General features: G+C 58.1%; 8 protein-coding genes across 8 annotated transcripts; 5 read left to right on the forward strand and 3 right to left on the reverse strand.

The window, feature by feature from the left end:
• Positions 1 to 106: 106 nt before the first annotated feature.
• On the reverse strand, positions 107 to 3,576 carry ACA1_252550 (uncharacterized protein; the record flags this gene model as incomplete). The annotated part of the gene is made up of 13 exons (XM_004367509.1): positions 107 to 363; positions 485 to 577; positions 651 to 890; positions 968 to 1,057; positions 1,178 to 1,369; positions 1,462 to 1,747; positions 1,847 to 1,936; positions 2,003 to 2,221; positions 2,367 to 2,465; positions 2,554 to 2,789; positions 2,865 to 2,993; positions 3,055 to 3,146; positions 3,413 to 3,576. The coding sequence occupies 13 exons, from the start codon at positions 3,574 to 3,576 to the stop codon at positions 107 to 109; spliced, it is 2,187 nt and encodes a 728-aa protein (XP_004367566.1).
• A 937-nt stretch (positions 3,577 to 4,513) lies between these two features.
• On the forward strand, positions 4,514 to 5,586 carry ACA1_252560 (uncharacterized protein; the record flags this gene model as incomplete). The annotated part of the gene is made up of 2 exons (XM_004367510.1): positions 4,514 to 4,624; positions 4,702 to 5,586. 2 exons carry the CDS (start codon positions 4,514 to 4,516, stop codon positions 5,584 to 5,586), a joined length of 996 nt encoding a protein of 331 aa, XP_004367567.1.
• A 322-nt stretch (positions 5,587 to 5,908) lies between these two features.
• Positions 5,909 to 7,440, forward strand: ACA1_252570 (CBS domain containing protein; the record flags this gene model as incomplete). The annotated part of the gene is made up of 9 exons (XM_004367511.1): positions 5,909 to 6,061; positions 6,124 to 6,215; positions 6,285 to 6,391; positions 6,461 to 6,588; positions 6,655 to 6,734; positions 6,793 to 6,928; positions 7,004 to 7,123; positions 7,190 to 7,263; positions 7,335 to 7,440. The coding sequence occupies 9 exons, from the start codon at positions 5,909 to 5,911 to the stop codon at positions 7,438 to 7,440; spliced, it is 996 nt and encodes a 331-aa protein (XP_004367568.1).
• A 107-nt stretch (positions 7,441 to 7,547) lies between these two features.
• On the forward strand, positions 7,548 to 9,219 carry ACA1_252580 (Replication factor C protein; the record flags this gene model as incomplete). The annotated part of the gene is made up of 9 exons (XM_004367512.1): positions 7,548 to 7,612; positions 7,703 to 7,781; positions 7,844 to 7,923; positions 8,004 to 8,097; positions 8,171 to 8,205; positions 8,410 to 8,530; positions 8,640 to 8,765; positions 8,841 to 8,954; positions 9,043 to 9,219. The coding sequence occupies 9 exons, from the start codon at positions 7,548 to 7,550 to the stop codon at positions 9,217 to 9,219; spliced, it is 891 nt and encodes a 296-aa protein (XP_004367569.1).
• Positions 9,220 to 9,358: 139 nt separating this feature from the next.
• On the reverse strand, positions 9,359 to 10,364 carry ACA1_252590 (DNA repair system protein; the record flags this gene model as incomplete). The annotated part of the gene is made up of 4 exons (XM_004367513.1): positions 9,359 to 9,418; positions 9,529 to 9,637; positions 9,724 to 9,792; positions 9,862 to 10,364. 4 exons carry the CDS (start codon positions 10,362 to 10,364, stop codon positions 9,359 to 9,361), a joined length of 741 nt encoding a protein of 246 aa, XP_004367570.1.
• A 140-nt stretch (positions 10,365 to 10,504) lies between these two features.
• Positions 10,505 to 11,266, forward strand: ACA1_252600 (uncharacterized protein; the record flags this gene model as incomplete). The annotated part of the gene is made up of 4 exons (XM_004367514.1): positions 10,505 to 10,621; positions 10,879 to 10,982; positions 11,075 to 11,186; positions 11,219 to 11,266. 4 exons carry the CDS (start codon positions 10,505 to 10,507, stop codon positions 11,264 to 11,266), a joined length of 381 nt encoding a protein of 126 aa, XP_004367571.1.
• A 161-nt stretch (positions 11,267 to 11,427) lies between these two features.
• ACA1_252610 (ADPribosylglycohydrolase superfamily protein) lies at positions 11,428 to 13,407 on the reverse strand (the record flags this gene model as incomplete). Its single annotated transcript, XM_004367515.1, has 8 exons — positions 11,428 to 11,558; positions 11,637 to 11,769; positions 11,869 to 12,134; positions 12,218 to 12,275; positions 12,403 to 12,502; positions 12,621 to 12,751; positions 12,850 to 13,004; positions 13,101 to 13,407. 8 exons carry the CDS (start codon positions 13,405 to 13,407, stop codon positions 11,428 to 11,430), a joined length of 1,281 nt encoding a protein of 426 aa, XP_004367572.1.
• A 461-nt stretch (positions 13,408 to 13,868) lies between these two features.
• ACA1_252620 (agarase, putative) lies at positions 13,869 to 16,981 on the forward strand (the record flags this gene model as incomplete). The annotated part of the gene is given in 12 exon segments (XM_004367516.1): positions 13,869 to 13,929; positions 14,036 to 14,057; positions 14,070 to 14,191; positions 14,306 to 14,619; positions 14,699 to 14,859; positions 14,934 to 15,058; positions 15,165 to 15,388; positions 15,464 to 15,668; positions 15,728 to 15,832; positions 15,927 to 16,033; positions 16,165 to 16,428; positions 16,532 to 16,981. The coding sequence occupies 12 exon segments, from the start codon at positions 13,869 to 13,871 to the stop codon at positions 16,979 to 16,981; spliced, it is 2,160 nt and encodes a 719-aa protein (XP_004367573.1).
• Positions 16,982 to 17,676: the final 695 nt, after the last annotated feature.

The following is a 17,676-nucleotide window of genomic DNA, read 5'->3' on the forward strand; positions in this document are numbered from 1 at the left end:
TATTATTTCAATCCAACCGTCTTAGTTTTCTCAATCCTTTTCTTTATTACTACAACATCTACTGATCCACATTTCAGAAATGTGGATGCAGAGTCTCTCAGTGGGGTCAGCTGAACTTGCCTCCTCTGCCAACAGCCGAGCCTCCCCTTCCTCGACCGCCAAACATCGCGGCCGCGGCGCTCACCGAGCCGCCAGCTCCAGTTTCGGCGGCCGCGGGGGCAACAGCAGGCGAGGGTGGTGCCGGCTTCTCCTCCTCCTTGGCCGCGCTGTTCTTGCGCGCCCAGGCTGGCGTTCCCGCGGCCGCTGGCGCTGGCGCTGGCGCTGGCGCTTTGGGCTTCTCCTCCTCGGCCGCTGGCGCCGCTGCTGCTCGAATCATTGATCGCGTGGTAAGCCACCACCGGACATGATGAAAGGGAGTGGGTCGTGTGTGTCGTGTGTGTGTGTGTGTGTGTCGTGTGTGTGTGGTGTGTGTGTGTGTGTGTACCAGTAGACTTCTTGAGGTTCTTGGCCCACGCCGGGGTATTGCTTTCGGCCTCCTTCGCTGCCGGCGCAGCAGCAGCCGCCGGTGCAGCCTCGGCTGTGGCGACGAAGCGAGGTCAGGTGTGAGCACACTTGCGTTGGTACAACGAGATGGGAGAGAAGGCCATTACCGGGCTTCTTCTTGGCCCACGCCGGCGAGTTGGTCGCGGGCGCCGCTGCAGCTGCAGCCGCGGTGGGCTCCTTCTTCTCTTCCGCCTTGGCGGGCTCGGTCGCAGCAGCCGCGGTGGACTTCTTGAGGTTCTTGGCCCACGGAGGGGTGTTACTCGCAGCCGCGGCCGGTGCAGCAGCAGCAGCTGCTGCGGGGGTCGTCTCCTTGGGCTTCTCCTCCACAGGCGCAGGCGCAGGCTCGGCTGAGGGTGACACGAAAGCGTGGGCAGTGTGAGCGCACAATCAATTTTCGAGATCCCAGAAATGGCTCATCTCGTACCGGCGGGTTTCCTCTTGGCCCATGAGGGCGAGTTGGTCGCAGGCGCCGGGGCGGCCTCCTTCGGCTTCTCCTCCTCCTTTGCCGCTTCGGCTGACGTTGAGGCAGATCAGCCAATGTCCCATCATCATCATCAATCATCATCTAGAGCTCTTTGTGTGTGTTGTGTTGTGTGTTGGGGTGTGGGGGGGGGGGCACTGAGCCGGTGCGTACTGTTCTTCTTGAGGTTCTTGGCCCAGGCTGGGGTGTTGCTGGCCGCAGCCGGAGCCGCTGCAGCGGGCGCGGCCTCCTTGGGCTTCTCCTCCTCTTTGGCGGCCGCAGCCGTCGTAGGCGCAGAGTCTGTACTGTTCTTCTTGAGGTTCTTGGCCCAGGCCGGGGTGTTGCTGGCCGCCGCCGGAGCCGCCGCTGCAACAGGCGCGACCTCCTTCGGCTTCTCCTCTGATGTATGGTGTGTGTGAGGGTGGTAGTCGACATGTCACAAAGCAAGGGCTTCGTACCGGCGCTCTTCTTCTTGAGATGCGCAAAGGGCGAGACGGGCTCGTCTTTCTTCCCTTCGGTTGTGATCGCGGCGGAGGCCGACGCTGACTTCTTGAGAGCGCCCAGGAAGGCCGGCGCAGCGGCAGCGGCAGCGGGTTCGCTGTTGTTGGGGCCGGGCGGCTTCACCACCTTCTTCAGCGTCGACCCGAAGGGAGAGGGCGAAGCTTCGTCCTCCTTCTCCTGGCGACTGGGCGCGATCGCCGAGCTGCTCTTCTTCAGCCGCGCCAGCATGTTCACCGTGTCCTCCTACGCGCGCATGCATGTCTGTTAGAGTATGTGCACACACGCACACACGCACACACACATGTAGAAATATGTATACGCAAATAATAAATACGCAAATACCTGGGTGAGAGTCCTGGACTTCTGCTGTTCGTCGACGGGCTTCTTCTTCTTGAGCTGCGCCTTGGCCAGATCGTCCGCCGACAGGGCGAACTGCGATCACGACCATAACCTCATGAGCGAAGCAGTGTGTGTGCGGGTGGGGGGAGAAATCTGTACCATGCCGGAGTTCCTGAGCGTGGCTTTGGCCAGGTCGCGCGCGGGCCGACTCTCGGCATCCGGCTGCGGTGAGTCCAGCTGCGGCGAGTCCGGCTGCTCGGACCGCCGTTCCTCTGAAACCGAGCTCACCTCCGCCGAAGCAGACCCCTCCGACGCTGAAGAGGAGCCCTCGACCTCAGTGACGGACTCGATGTTCATGCTGTTGTACGGCCGTTCGGCCTGCTGATGGGATTGGCGGCCGGCGATGAGTCAGCGGCCACCATCCACGGATAATAATAAGAAAAAACAAAGCAAATGCTAATGATAATACTCAAGAAAAAAGAATAATAACAGTAATGATAATAATAATAATAGCAGGTGGTACCCTGAGCAGGGCAGCCCTGCCCGGGCTTGCGAAGCTGCTCCTCCTCCTGGTGGGCTTCTTCCTCGACCCGGCCTTGGGAATAGCTCGGCTCTTGGTAACCTATCGTGTGTGTGTCGTGTGTGTCGTGTGTCGTGTGTCGTGTGTCAGATTGTGTGCGTATGGCACAAGGATATACAGAGAGCAGTACCGATTGCAGCTGTTGGACGTCCTTGGAGGCGACATCGAGGAACTGGGTCAGAGACATGCCGTCCGTGGCGCTGCGCCGCCTGACTTCGGACCCTTCGCCGAAGGCGCCCTCCGTGGCCAGCTGTCGGTCCTGCACGGAGACCTCGACGTCGACGTCAACCTCGACGTCCGCCATCGCCTCCTCCGACGTGCGCGGTGGAGGCGCGGTGCTGCTCCTCTTTCTCAGAGTGCTCGTCTCTGACCAAACACAAGCGCAACGCGTGTCAATGGAGCGGGTTTCATTTGAATGCGTGCGTGCGTGCGAGAGCGTACCGACGCCCAGCGCCTGGAGGACCTTAGGCGCCAGCACAGGACTGGCGGCGGGCGCGTCATCCAGGGGCGCAGCAACGGCGATCACGGGGACGCTTTCACTGCTTCCGGTCACGGGCACGGTGCTGATGTCTGAAGAAGAAAGAGAGGTCAGGTGGGGCAGAGACCCCACGTGGGAGACGTGCAAACGTACCGACTTGGGGAATGAGCGATTCGATCACCTCCTCGGTGGGCTCCTCATTCTTCTTCTCCTCCGTGTTGTACACGATCTTGTCCTTGCGCGGGCTGCTCGTCGTGTTCATCGCACACGCATTCCAGAGGTGTTAATGGAGCACCGCACGCACGCGCACAAACCGCACACGTGGTGGCATTTTTCTAACCTGTTTGCGAGGACTGCCACTCGCTGCTCGAAGATCTCACTGGGCGCAACGCCGCGCAGCGTTCGGGGAGGCCTGATGTCATCGTGGTGGTGGTCCATCACGAGTGAGCGACACTTCTACATGGATACCCAGCTCACTGAGGCAGGAGGGCCGAGAGGTGCGATACTATACCGACGCTTAAGTATGTCCAGCTCGTCGGTGCTCGTGGAGAGCGAAGTCTGCTCCTCCTCGCCCTCCTTCTTCTCCTCCTCCTGTGCGGCGGCCTTCTCGACGACGGCCTTGAGCAGCGGGGAGGCCCCAGCACCTCCGGCGACTGCGGCGGCCGGCTCCTTCATTTCGGCCACCTCTGCAGGTGCCGCTGCGGCGGGGGCCGCACCGGGCCTGGTGACCCGTGGGCCGAACGGAGAGGCCTTGGCCGGGGGAACCGACGGGGAGTTGGGCGATGACAAAGACGTAGTCGTCGTGGTTGCTGTTGCTGGAGTAGAAGAAGTCGAGGGGGCGGGCGAGGAGCTCGTGAGGGGCTTCTTGTCGGCGTCGTTGGAGGGGGACGTTGCTCGCTTGACGCGCTCGCCAAAGGGGGAGGAGGAGGCCAGGCCGGCGGCGGGTGCGGGGTTGGGCTTGGCCTCCTCCGCGGCCTTGTTCACGGGGGCGCCTGGCCTTGCGACCCGGGGGCCGAACGGGGAGGCGGCCTTCTTCTCTTCGCCCTCGCCGGCTGCCCCGTCGCCGTTCGATGATGCTGATGATGATGGTGATCCGTGGACCGCGCTGCCGCTGCCGCTCCCGCCCAGTCCGCCTCTTCCTCGCCCTCGATTCGCCCATGGCACATTTTGATTGCTCATCTTTCTCTCTCTACGCGATGTCTCCCACTTGTTTCGAATTCTTCGATTCGCCACCTACCATACAACACAGCCTCCTGCTATTCACAAGAGGCACAACACTGAGTGAAAGAACCACTTCGCCGCAGCACGTTGCGTGGCCTGGTATCCCGCGACCACGCACCAGCTGCTGCTTGCCTTCAAAGGCAAAGCTACAAAAGGGCACGGACAGATTTGGAGATTAATTCAAAAATAAATCTCGGATTGATGTGGAGGCCGTACGCTATCTGCATCTTGGCACTCTTCATTGAAGAAACAGTCGCTGGCTCTGGCCCAGGCAGAGGAGCTCGTCTGCTTGTGGGCCTGGAAATCGAAAATAAAGAAAATGAAAATAGAATACAAAACAATTTTAATAGCAGTTTTCATAGCAAACAAAACCGGGCGAAACACAACATCGATGCTGCTATGGGAGGCGCTGCTCGTGGGCGCCGTGTTTGGTGGCCTTCTCCTTTTCATCTCCTTCAGGAGTCCTTCGTCTGCCCAAGCGATAAAGAGAGGCCCGACTCCTGTGCGCCCCTTCAATTGCCATTTCTCTCTTCTTGATTTTTGATTTGCGCGTAGTATTGATTTCCTGTTTGGCGGCAGCCGCCGGCGCTCAAGCCACCAGGCACGCCCGGCCCGAGCGAACGGCGCAAGTCGGTTACCTTCGTGCGCCACTGCACGCCGCCCTCGCAACGGCGACAAAGGCAGGAGGTCCAGGAAGCTCTGGTGCAACGCAACATCGACCTCTGGGAGCGTACCGACCTGGCCGAACGCCTACGGCTCGCCGAGCAGGAGGAGGGCGCACGACGCGAGGCCGAGGCGCGCCACCGCAGCTCGGCCGCCGAGGAGACCAAGCGCATCATCGATGCCATTCTCCGCTCGCCGATCTGCGCCGCCAGTGCTGAGCGAGAGCGATGGGAGGAGAGCGGTCAGGCGCGAAGAAGACGGAGCAGCGTAGACTCGGTTGCGCGATCTGTCGTGCCGAAGCGCGCATGGCGAACCAGGAGCGACGAAGTTCACCAACACCACCAGCCGCACCAACAGCACCAACAGCAGCGCCACCACCGACAACAAGCCAGAGGCGGAGAAGGCGATGGGGAGGTAGAGGGAGACAAAGAAGACAAAGAAGACGAGATGGCGAGGAGACCGACCTGCTGGCGCACATCCAGAAGGCACTCAAGCGCGAGCAGGAGGAGGTCAACCGCATCGAGGAGGAGCTGCGCAAGATCGAAGAGGAGAACCTGCAGATGGAAACCGAGCTCGGCCAGGAAAGCGATAACGAAAGCGAAAGCGACGTTGATGGTGCGGCTGTTGATGCGGACGATGAACACAAGAGTCGAGAAGAAACAGAAGAAGAATACGAAATCGGAGAGGAGCACGAGCGAGACGGCGGGAGGCGAAGAGAAGACAACGATGGCGATAGCGACGAGTGGAACCATGAGGAGATGGAAGAGGAGGTGCGCTCAATGGAGGACGAGATCCAGATGATCGAGGAAGAGCAGCGATTCCTCGAAGAGGAGAACAGGAAGATCGAGCAAGAGCTGCGCGAAGAGGCGGACCAAGAATTGCAACGAAGACGAGCACAAGACGAGCGCACGAGCTGACGGTGGCCGCGTTGTGTGTTTTGTCGACAGCAAATGGCCTGGAATGTAGAAAATGAACAGAAATTCTGTGGACTTCTGCGTGGTTGGTGGTCGAGCGGGCGTGTAGAATTGTCAGACATCAGTACCTCAACAGCGTGCGCCTGGCCCACCACAACACATCATACCCGCGCAGACGAAGAGGAAGAAGGAAGACAGGCTAAGACGAGATGGAGGAAGCAGAGGGCAGCAGTGGCTTCAAGTACTGTGACAATTTGGGTGACCTACTGGAGATGACGGCGGTGACCAGGCTCTACCCTCCAGTCCCCGTCAAGAAGTGGTACATCGCCGACAGCGACCTCACCGTCCAAGCGGTGCTCGAGGTACATGCCACCTTCCTCTTCCCTAACCCACCACTTGCTCACGTCGTACCTTGGGCCACAAGGTGCTGGAACTGTACCACATCTCTTCGCTGCCAGTCCGCAACGTTTCCACGGGCAAATGCGCAGGGTTCATCGACTCACTGGACATCTTGGGGTACCGCACTACTCACCACACCACTCCACGCCACGTGCCTGGCGCTAACAACAACATGAACTTGGGAAGGTACCTTATTTCGGTGTGCACGCCGTCCGTTGAGGCCGGTGCGACGCTCACCGACTTGGACAAGGCCTTTGAGAAGTTTTCCACCAAGGGCATCAGCGAGCTCTGCGGTACGTCGTCGGCGCGCCGGCTCACTGGGTTTGAGTGGAATGGGTCTCACTGCTGGGCCGTCGCTGCAGACTTTAGCAAGCGGAATCCGTTCGTCCCAATTCCGATCAACCAGAACCTCTACTACATGCTCGAGAACATAAAGCGCTATGCTACACTCGCGGTTCACCGAGTGCCTATCGTCTCGCTCGACGAGCAGGTGGGTGTTGCCTTCTCCCCGCTACATTCTTTGCTCTTTTCCCTAACAACCATCTTTGTTCTTCAGGATCCGAAGATCATGGCCCTGGTCAGCCAGAGCGACATTGCCGCCTACCTCGCCAAGCACATCTCTGTCCTCGGGCCACGGTACGCTCATGACGATGTGAGAGTGCTTCCGAGTTGGGCTGATAACTCTCCACGGTAGGGGTCAGCTGCCTGTGCGGGACCACTTCCGAGCCTTTACCAAGGTGGTCTCGGTGCCGCCGCACTCGAAGGCGCTCGATGCGTTTGCGCTGATGTGGTCCAAGGGGCTGGGTGGAGTGGCCGTTATAGACTCGCAGGTACATAGTTGTCCCCTCCAGCACCTGCAGCCTTCTGTTCGCACACTCACACAGACCGCGTAAAATGACGAGCAGAAGCGTCTGGTGGCCAACCTTAGCGCGACGGACCTGGAGTGCCTCTTCCGCAAACAGTTCTTCCGACTCTTCATGCCCGTGGTGGACTACATCAAGGCCGTCTACGCCGACAAGAACGAGGTGCGTGGGCGTTTGTACATAAGCGAAGCGGAATCATAGATTATTCCTAACGTATCTGTTCATCAGATCATGACTCCGCCCCTTTCGGTCACACCGGAGACCACCCTCGAGACCCTCATCCTCAAGTTCGCTGGCACAAGGTTCTTTCTTTTTCCTTAAGGAAAGTCATGCACATCCCTTTACTGATTTCTCTATTTTACTCCTGGCGCAGAGTGCACAGGCTCTACGTGGTCGATGGCTCGGGCGTCCTATGTGGAGTGATCACCCTCACGGACCTGATGAACCTCATCGTCACTGAGTGGGGTCTGGACCAGTGAAGTCAATTTTAAAGAACAATACAACATTGTCGGCAAGAATATATTGGCGCCTTTTTGGCCGGTGGGCTGTTTGATTTGTTCAGAACGCCGGAAGAGCAGAAAGAAAAATGAGCAAGGAGCTTTCATTCGCCGGGGCGAAGCGTGCAGCCAAGATCCCCTGGGTGGAAAAATAGTGCGTTACCCTCGTGTCTCGAAATGCTTCAATTCCCTTGATCAATTCGCAGTTGGGGCAAATTCAAACGGTAATCGCCCCCCCAATTAGCCGTCCGAAAAAGGTCGACGATGTGGCGCACCAGGAGGAGGTGGTGCGAGCGCTCAAGAAATCTCTGGACACAGGCAACGTACGTTTACGCTCGATCAACTGGCGCTGCAGCGGATCGCTAACCACTCTGCACACTTGCAGCTGCCCCATCTGCTCCTCTACGGCCCGCCCGGCACAGGTAAGACCTCTACCGCCCTTGCCATCGGCCACGAACTCTATGGGTACCCTCGCGCTACCTTCTCTGCAGTTCTCGTGCTCCTGGCACTATGCTGAACTGCTGCGCTCTTGCCGCGCAACGCAGGCCTGAATTGTTCAAGACGCGTGTGATGGAACTCAACGCATCTGACGAGCGAGGCATCAACGTCATCCGTTCCAAAGTCAAGTCCTTCTCGCAGGTCCGTGTTCCAGATCATCAGCTTGATGTCCATTCGAAGTTGTTATGCTGATATGTGATTAATGTCTTGACAGGTGGCCACCGCTGCAGCTTCTTACAACGGCAGACAGTGCCCGCCCTACAAACTCATCATCCTGGACGAAGCCGACTCCATGACGCCCGACGCCCAAGCCGCACTTCGACGCATTATTGAAAACTACTCCAGGGTCACACGGTTCTGCTTGATTTGCAACTACGTCAGCCGGTACCCCTCCCCATTCACCCCAAGCTCTCCTCCTTAATCATGTGGTGCTGATCTCCCTCTCTCACACAGGATCATCGATCCGCTGGCCTCGCGTTGCGCCAAGTTCCGATTCCGACCGCTCGAGGGCGACACCATGGGTGACAAGCTGGTTGCGATCTGCTCACAGGAGAACCTCCACATCACTGAAGAGGTAGGGGCCCTTGCACCACGGCGTCTGGGTCATACCGACCGCCATCAGCAGCCTTAATATGCTCCGCAACCGCTCACCCTCGCGTCGTTGTTTAACAACATCTGGGCAGGCACTCAGAACGGTGGTGAGCATATCGGGCGGTGATTTGCGTAAGGCGATCACGACCCTGCAGTCTGTAAGCAGCCTCTACGATGAGAAGGAGGTCACGGAAGACGCTATAGTCGAGGTGGCCGGGGTACGTGCACCTGGCCGACCCCCTAATCCCCCCTTCACATAGAAAGTGCAGCGTTGACCCTTTTCGTGGTTACAGGTGATTCCACCCAAGAAGGTGGACCGACTGATGGACGCCTGCGCCAGTGGTTCGTTCTTCCGACTTCAGTCTGCCGTGACGGACATGACGATGGACGGCTACTCCTCTGCTTTGGTGCGCGCCCTTTACAGACACAGACACACCACACACACACATACACCAGGTAGACCGTTGAAATGACATTTGTGGTTGTGGTGTGCAGGTGCTGAGCCAAATGCACGATCGGATTGTGGACGCGGCGCTCAGCAACAAGCAGAAGGCGGAGATCATGAAGAGACTCGCGGCGGCGGATCAGGCGCTCGTGGACAGTGCAGATGAATTCCTTCAGCTGTTTGACGTCTGCGCCTTCATGATGCGAGTCTATGGCCTCAAGGATTAGAGTGCACGTGTCCTCCTCCTCCGCTTCTTTTCTCCTCTCCCTCCTCTTCACCATCACGCCCGTGTTGCTTAAATGCAATGATCATGCCTTCTCTATTTACACTTGTAGCTGCCATCTTCATCAGCGACGCGTTGCGCCATCATCCACTCCTGTGGTTGACCAGCCTGAAGGTGAGGTTGATCCGATTTTCCGTGACGGTCTGATCAGAACAACAACAACAACAACAGGGTAAGATGATGAGCTGGGGAGTCAGCAAGAAGTTGATGAAGGCCAAGAAGATGAGGGCGACTTTACACGAGACTTGGGCACGCAATGCTTGTAGTGCTTCTGGGTGTCGCCCTTCATCAGCAGTAGGCTGCCCGGTTCGAGCCACACCTCTTTCACCTCCTTCGTCTGCTCGTGCCGCAGCTTGAACAGCCTGTTGGCACATGTGTGCGTGTGGTGTGTGTGTTGCATCGCACTCACGTGAGTGGACCCTCGCTGGCAGCAGTTGGTGAGGAGTACCTCTTCGCGCCAAGGCTCACGCTGGCGATGGTCGAGCCGGGCACGATGTCTCCTTCTTTGTCGGCGTGCCTGCAAAAAGAATAATAAATGAGAAATAATCACAATCACAGCCTGGCCGAGATGGTGAAGAAGCAGCACCAGCCGATGTAGTCGTCGCCATCCTTGTAGAGATTACAGAGGACGTAGTTGTAGGGCTGGTTCGCTCGCTCCTCGACCAGACGCTTGATGGCGAGCAGGACCTCGGGCCAGCCGGTGCCCTTGCGGATCATGCCCGAGTAGCGGTACGCGGTGCCCACATCCCCGAAGGAGCACACCAGGCGAGGCGAGAGTACGTTCTTGCCGAACGTGGGGATGACGTCGCGCGACCAGTGGCCGGCGATCAACACTTCCTGGCTCAATTCCGCACATTCATCTTCAGAGAGGACCGATTTCTCATAGGTGACGACGCTTCTTCCATTTTGGACCACAATCTCGATGGACGGAGCCTTCAACTTCTTTGGCGTGTCTGCTTTTTTCCTGATGACGAAAGCATCGAGCCTACCCGTACGCCTCCCACCTTCAATCTCTTCAATCTTCCTCTTGTTGGTGTGCCCCGTCTGGCCATTGGTAGCCCCTTCCTCTGCCTGTTGCTGCTTCTCCATCTTGCCTTCCTCTTTCTCTCTTCATTGATGCAGATGTTCCTGTAATCTTTTGTGTAATGATTTTTGGTGCACAAAAAACAAAATTATTAATAATGGTTAAAAAAAGAAAAGGAAATAAATGATTTTTATTTTCTTACAAGATGAGCCACTCGAGGAAGCATGTGGTGACGGGATCGCTGCACGACTATCCGGTGCCCGAGGGCGAGCAGGAGATCGTGCGAGTAACGGAGATGCGTGGCAGCAACATTGTCGAAGTAGTGCGGCCTAGTGGCGAGAAGATTCTTTGCCTCATGCCCGCCAAGTTCAAGAAGACCCTTTGGATCAAGAGAGGCACCTATCCCCCTCCCCTCCCAAGCTCTTCTTTTTGTGCAGCTTAAAATCTCATCTCAATCGCTCAATTTTCTCATCTTTCTTTCTGCAAATCGCATCTGTTTCATTTTATCTTTGAGTATATGCCTTTATTATTTTATTCACAATTGCTCTTATATTTTTAGGCAATTATCTTATAATCGAGCCCTTTGAGGAGGTGCTGAACAAAGCGGACAAGAAGCTGCGCGGTCGGATCGCCACCGTGCTCTTCCCCAACCACGTCAAAAACATCGAGCGACTGGGCTTGTGGTACGCACTCCTCATCTCGTTCCTTTTACCTAGCACACCCTCACGCACGCACACGAACGCACGCACACGCACACACGCACACGGCCGCACAGGCCAACGGAGTGGAAGTCGGATGCAGCTAAAGTGGATGAGAAGACGTCTCGAGGAGAGGAGGTGGAAGAAGACGATGACGAAGTGGACGATGAGGACGAGGACCCCTATCTGGTCAACCCCAATCACCGACACGTTGCAGACAGCGACGACGACGAGGACGAAGAAGAAGACAGCGACGACGAGGACGATGATGACGACGAAGAAGACAGCGATTGAACTCACCCACATAGAGATACTATCACAATAGAGGCGTGGTTATTTATTCAACAAACACTTGAACAGAGCAGCAAGAGGGACACCTTCCATCATTCAAGCTGGTGATGGTGATGGTGGTGGTGGTGGTGGTGGGTCATTACGAGGAGTCGCCGGCGGTGAGGCGTTCGACAAAGTGTTGGAAGCGGCGCGCGGTCTCGTGGAGGTATGCCTTGTCCTCCAGCGGCTCGAACAACCACTCGGGCAGTTCGCCCAGCCCGTACTTGCCCCCTGCCACGTTGCAACGTTGCAATGTTGAGTTCACTCGTGCATGTGCTGCGTGTGCTGTGAGCTGCGTGTGCGGTGTACCGAGAATGCCGACGACGATCGCCGCGAGGGAGTCGACGTCACCGCCCATGCGAATGGACTCCTTGAGCGACTCGAACGTGTCCCTGTGCCACTTGAGCAGATACAGCACGCACCCGGCCGTACGCATCGAGTCCTGTTACACACAACCCACACACACACACACACACACACGCACACGCGCGCTTGTGAGATGTGCTGTCCAGGTGGCCGAGGGACGACCAGGCGCACGCACCGAGTTGAGGCCGTAAAACTGCGCGCCGGTGAAGGGACTGGTCAGCGGCTGCGGGCCACACAGCACCTCCTGGACCGGCAGGAAGTCGCGCTGCACCTCGTCGAGGTGGTAGTCGGGCAGCTGGTCCACTCGGGCGAGGTACTCGCTAGTCTCCTGGTCCAGGCGTTCGATACCGGCGGCGCACGCGCTGATGATATTCTCGTGCGGGTGTCCCTCCACTAGCAAGTGGCGCACCGCCCTCGCCACCAGAAGACTGGCCGCTCGCGCTGTGCGCGTCGTGTGTCGTGTGTGTCGTGTGCGCGTTAGTGGGGTGTTCTCTCTCGCGCGCGTGGGGCGCACAGGAGACCACCTTTCGGGTGCGGGTGCGTCGAGTCGGCATTGGCCAGAGAGATGCGCTCCATGTCCGCCTCCGGCAAAAAGCCTGTGTGCGCACACAAAGCGAAGAATGGCCACGCACGTGTGGTCGATGTGACTCGACAGACACACATGCGATGCGGCCGTGGCTGTGCGCCGAGAGGTGGGGCGGGGTGGTACCGAGAGGGAGCGCGCGCATGGGCGGCGCGTTGCCGGGGTAGTCTCTCCCACCTGAAACCCGCGCACCTCCTCAATCGTCTTCTCGCCCGTGAAGAATTTCCTGTATTGCACAACATCAGCGAAATGCTGTAGTGTGTGCGTGTGTGTCGTGTGTCGTGCGCGCGTGTGTGCGTGTGTCGTGCGCGCGTGTGTGCGTGTGTCGTGCGTGTTGTGAGTACAAGATGCTCCCGTGGCCCTGGCGACCGAAGCCGTTGAGCTTGATGCCCGTCTCGTATTCGTTGAACCAGTAGGCCAGCAGCACGTCCTCGTCCACTGAGCGCAGATCCCCGGTCTCGATCAACGCCTTCATCTGCTCTCGACCAAGCCCACGCATGGATCAGCGATCGCACAACACACGCCACACACGCACGACACACGCCGCACACGCACGACACAAGTTGTACATACGAGGCCGAGCGTCATCTCGGTATCGTCGGTGTATTTGCCGTCGGCGAAGCCCTCGGCCCACGCGCCCTCGCGCGCGTTGACGTAGCGCGTGAAGTCGACATGGGCCTGGATCCACTCGCGCGACTTGAACTCCACCCCCGCCCCGAAGCTGTCCCCTGTACGCCAACACCCACACCCAAGGCCTGCCACGTCAGCCAACCACCTTAAAGCCCTCCTCGCATTCTCGTAGTGCGTTGGGGGGGGGTTTGAACCGATGGCGAGGCCGAGCAGCATGTCCTCCCATCGCACGTGGGACAAGTCGACGGTGGCGGGGGCGCTGGTGGGAGAGGTAAGGTGATGATGGTGATGGTCGGCATCGAGGACGGGGTCCATTGTCCCGATGTCCACTACGACGGACTGGGCGTGGGTGGGGCCGCCCTCTGAAAAGAAGCGCCTGCGGTGGCGGCGGTGGAGCACGTAGTACCCAGCAGCCGCTGCAGTGACCACGAGCGCCACGCCGCCCACCACCACGGCAGCCCGGGTCCAGGCCAACGTCGAAGGTGCCTCAGCCTTTGACATGTCGCAGAGAGTTCGCTAGGAAATTCTGTTTCTTTCGCATTTTCTCTTTGGGCGGCAAATAACGGCAACAAGTTTGCTTTTGTTGAGTTGCTGTGTGGTTGACGTCAGGTTTAACCAACCACGTTGGTTTCTGTCAAACAGGTCTTCTTTTAACGCAAGTGGGCTAAACATGCGACAACATGTGTGTAGTAAGTCCACGTTCAGCCAGTGCGCGCAAGATAACCGGCAGGGATATCTCATTCTGATTCCTATTGGCACCCTAATCTCCCGATGTCCCGCAGTTGGGCGGGGTGGATCGGTTCTCTCCGACGCACTGATCTCCTGTTGGTCGATGCTCGGTTGTACAACAGCAACATTTTGTATATTATCTTATGCAACTCTACCATTGGTCCAAACTGTCCATTTATGCCGTCCCCTACACACCCCGAGCCATACCGCCAGTTTCACCTCCTGCTGTTCAAATGACGCGTATCAGCCCCCTCTTGCTGCTACTTGGCGTCGCCATCTTCTGCTCCACCCTCGGTACCACTCTGTCGCTTCGTTCTTTCGCTTCGCTCTTTCTCTTTCGCTTCGCTCTTTTACTCATGAGCATCTTTTTGGTGGTGACTCATCATCTTCTTATCTCCAGGAGACGGAGCGATCAACTTCGGGTACCCCAACAGGTGTTTCTTCACCGTGGGCCAGTCCGCGTCGGGCGCCTGGTGGCTCATCGATCCCAAGGGCCAGTCCTTCTTCTCCGTCGGCGTCGACGTAGTGAACTACGGGGGCGACTCCACCGCCGCCGGTACATCCACCACCATCAGCGTCAACGTCAACATCAACGTCAACGATCTCTCACCATCTCTCTTTTTTCTTCTTGTTCGACATGTCATCAACGCACACACACACACACAACCAGGGGTGGCTGCGTACAACGATGCTGTGAAGGCCAAGTTCGGCAACCAGTCGGCCTGGGCCGATTCCGTGGTGTCGCGCATCGACTCGTGGAAGCTCAACACCCTGGGCGCCTGGGCCGACAGCGTGGTCATCACCAAGGGCATGCCCTACACCCGCGCCCTCAGCCTGGGCAAGACCTCCGGCCCCTGGCTCAACGGCTTGTTCCCCGACGTGTTCGATCCGGCGTGGATCGCCAGCGTCGACACCAAGGCCAACTCCGGCTGCACGCCCTACCGCAACGATCCCACCCTCATCGGTTACTTCCTCGATAATGAGGTTCGTGTCGTGCGGTGCGGTGTGTCGTGCGGTGTGTCGTGCGGTGTGTGTCGTGCGGTCGCTCACACGTGAACGACAGATGTGGTGGGGCCCGATCGGTTCGGTGGACGACTGGCGCGCCCCGGGCACGATCCTGGACCAGATGCTGATCGGACTCAACACGACCTCGCCCGGTCGCATCCGCGCCGTGTCGTTCCTCCAGAAAAAGTACTCGACCATCGCCGCGCTCAACAAAGCCTGGTACTCACCCCAGCCCCCCCCCACATCTTTGCCATACGATGCAAAGATGTCAACTCACACGCACGAACACACAGGAACACGACCTACGCGAGCTATGACGCCATCACCACGATGCCCCCGAAGACGACGGCGCACACCAACGACACGGCCGAGTTCACCTACATCGCCTCCGTCCAGTTCTTCAACGTCACTCGCACCGGTATACCTACATCTTTCGCCCCCCCCCATCAAGAGGAGTGTGATTGATGTTGTTGGTTGATTGGTTGTGTTTTATTGTTAAAATGGTGATTGGTGGACGCCAACAGCTATTCGCAAGTACGACCCGTACCACATGCTGCTGGGCGTCAGGTTCATCGGCGCCGGCAACGCACAGGCGCTCAAGGCCTGCGCCGAGTACAACGAGGTGGTCTCGATCAACTCCTACCCGAGCACCAGCGAGCCCTACGGTCCGCCCACGTCAAGGATCGACTTCATCTACAACAACACCAAGAGGCCCATTCTCGTGGGCGAGTTCGCCTACAAGGGCAACGTACGTTTAACAAAAACAACTCCTACGATGGCCCAGCTTTAACTCCTATTGATTGCTTGCACGTTCAACAAACAGGACACCGGGCTGCCCAACACCAAGGGCGCGGGCCTTCTCTTGGCGACCCAGGCCGAGCGCGCCCAGGGCTACAAGAACTACACCACCAGGCTCGCCAAGCTGAAGCCCGTCATCGGCATGCATTGGTTCCAGTGGTCCGACCAACCTGCCGCGGGTCGCTCCAGCGACGGCGAGAACAGCAACTTTGGCCTCGTCAACAAGGATGGTATGTGCAAGCAACCTGATTCGTTGGTTGGTTTAATCGCTAACCAATCACGGATGCAGATAACACGTACACGACCCTGACCGAGCAGATGAAGCTTACCAACCCGCAGCTCTCCACCTTGCACGACAGCTCGCCCTCCGGCCTCTCGGCGGCCAAGTGCTACAGTACGTTGTTGATCACCCCTCACATTTCCATCCACAGCTCAACGATGATCATTCTTAACATTCTTCCCTCCGCATTCATCATTTCTCTCACCAGGCACTCTGGCCTGCCCCAACAAGTGCTCGGGCCACGGCTGTTGCGACAGCGACACGGGCCTGTGCTCCTGCGACGGCGGCTTCAAGGGTGCCGATTGCGGCACCGACGTTTGTAAGCCCCCCCCCTCTTCCCTCGATGCTTGGCTGAGAAGCGTTCTCACCACCGGACACGCACACGCACACGCACACGCACACGCACACGCACACGCACACACGTATTGTTTATAGCCCAGCTGCAGGTGAACTCGTTCGGTAGCGCACTCGACACCACCGTGTGGTCGACGACGAGCTCTGCGACGGGCAGCCAGGCCTACAAGGCCGACCAGGTGTCGACGTCGAGCAACCAGCTCAAGCTTGCCATCACGCCCTGCACCGCCTCCCCGTGCGGCGGATACAACTTCACCGCCGGCGGCATCATCACCAAGACCTACCTCTATGGTTTCGGCATCTACACCGCCCGCTTCAAGGCCCCCTCGACGGTCGGCTTCACCGCGCAGATGGAGGTACCACCAACCCCTCTTCGTTTTCGTTTTCGTTTTCGTTTTTTGATCATGCAATGCAACCAATCTCGTTGCTCACATAAAACCGCCCCTTCCCATTGGCCAGCTGAACAGTGGCTCCAACCCGCGGGACATCATCACCCTGCGCATCCGCGGCAACTTGTCCCAGGGCGCGCTGGACTACGTGTCCGATGGCACGTACAAGTACCTCAAGTGGGTCGGTCCGCTGCCGTTCGCCAACCCCTCAACGGGCTTCCACAACTACTCAATCCACTACATGCCCACCTACTTCGCCTACTACGCCGATGGCGTGCTGCTGGGCACCTACAACAGCACCACCGCCACCAGCGGCCTGCCCGACAGCACGATGGCCCTGTCGCTCTACATCTCGGCCGCCAACGACTCGCCCAAGTCCGCCGACGCAATGTGGGTTTCCAACGTTTCGTACCAGTTGGTGGGCGGAACCGAGGCGGTGTGCCCGTCCTCTTCATCGAGCCGCTCGGCAGCGGCCAGGGCCGAGTCCAGCGTCTTCTCGTGGCTCCGCTCGTTCGTGTGAATGACTGCCCACACCATGCCTTCACTGTTTTGTTCAAACCTGTTTTAATAGCTCTTTAAAACAAAAGATAAATATTAAGCTTTTGTTAATGAATCTGGCACATCCAATCCCGGCCTGTCTCACAACACACCAACAACTTGCATCACACTTATCTCAGTGCATTACATCAAACAGGGAGAAGAACAAATCTTGTTTTTTTTGTTTGTTGTTGTGGCTGGTCTCAAGGTCTAGATGGGACGAAGAAGGGCACGTCGGGTCTTGTGCACGTCCTCCAGCGATGGCGTGTAGAAGTCCCACTCGATCAGCTCCGTATCCCTCGCCGCGCTCCTGATACCTGGTGTGTGTGCGTGTGCGTGTGCGTGTGTGGTTAGAATGATACGTGCATGTGCCGCGTGCGCGGGGGGTACGTTACCGTAGTCGTTGAATCGCACGTGGAAGATTGGTGCCTGATGCATGTGTAGCGAGTAGGTGATCGGAGGGGCCGCCTTGGCTTCGTAGTCCCACCACACGCGTACTGTCTTGTCCACCGAACCGCTCACCTGAATGACGAGTGAAGAATGCGAGAACGTTCAGTGACAGTGAGACGAAGGCCGGAGACACAGTGAAGAAAGAGAGCGTACGATCTTGTTTTGGTCAAAGTCCAGGTGGAGGACACGACCGTCGTGGCCGTCGAGCGTGTTCTTGAGCTTGCCCGT

Source organism: Acanthamoeba castellanii, assembly GCF_000313135.1.
Source record: "Acanthamoeba castellanii str. Neff unplaced genomic scaffold scf7180000084768, whole genome shotgun sequence".
Classification (NCBI taxonomy): Eukaryota; Discosea; order Longamoebia; family Acanthamoebidae; genus Acanthamoeba; species Acanthamoeba castellanii.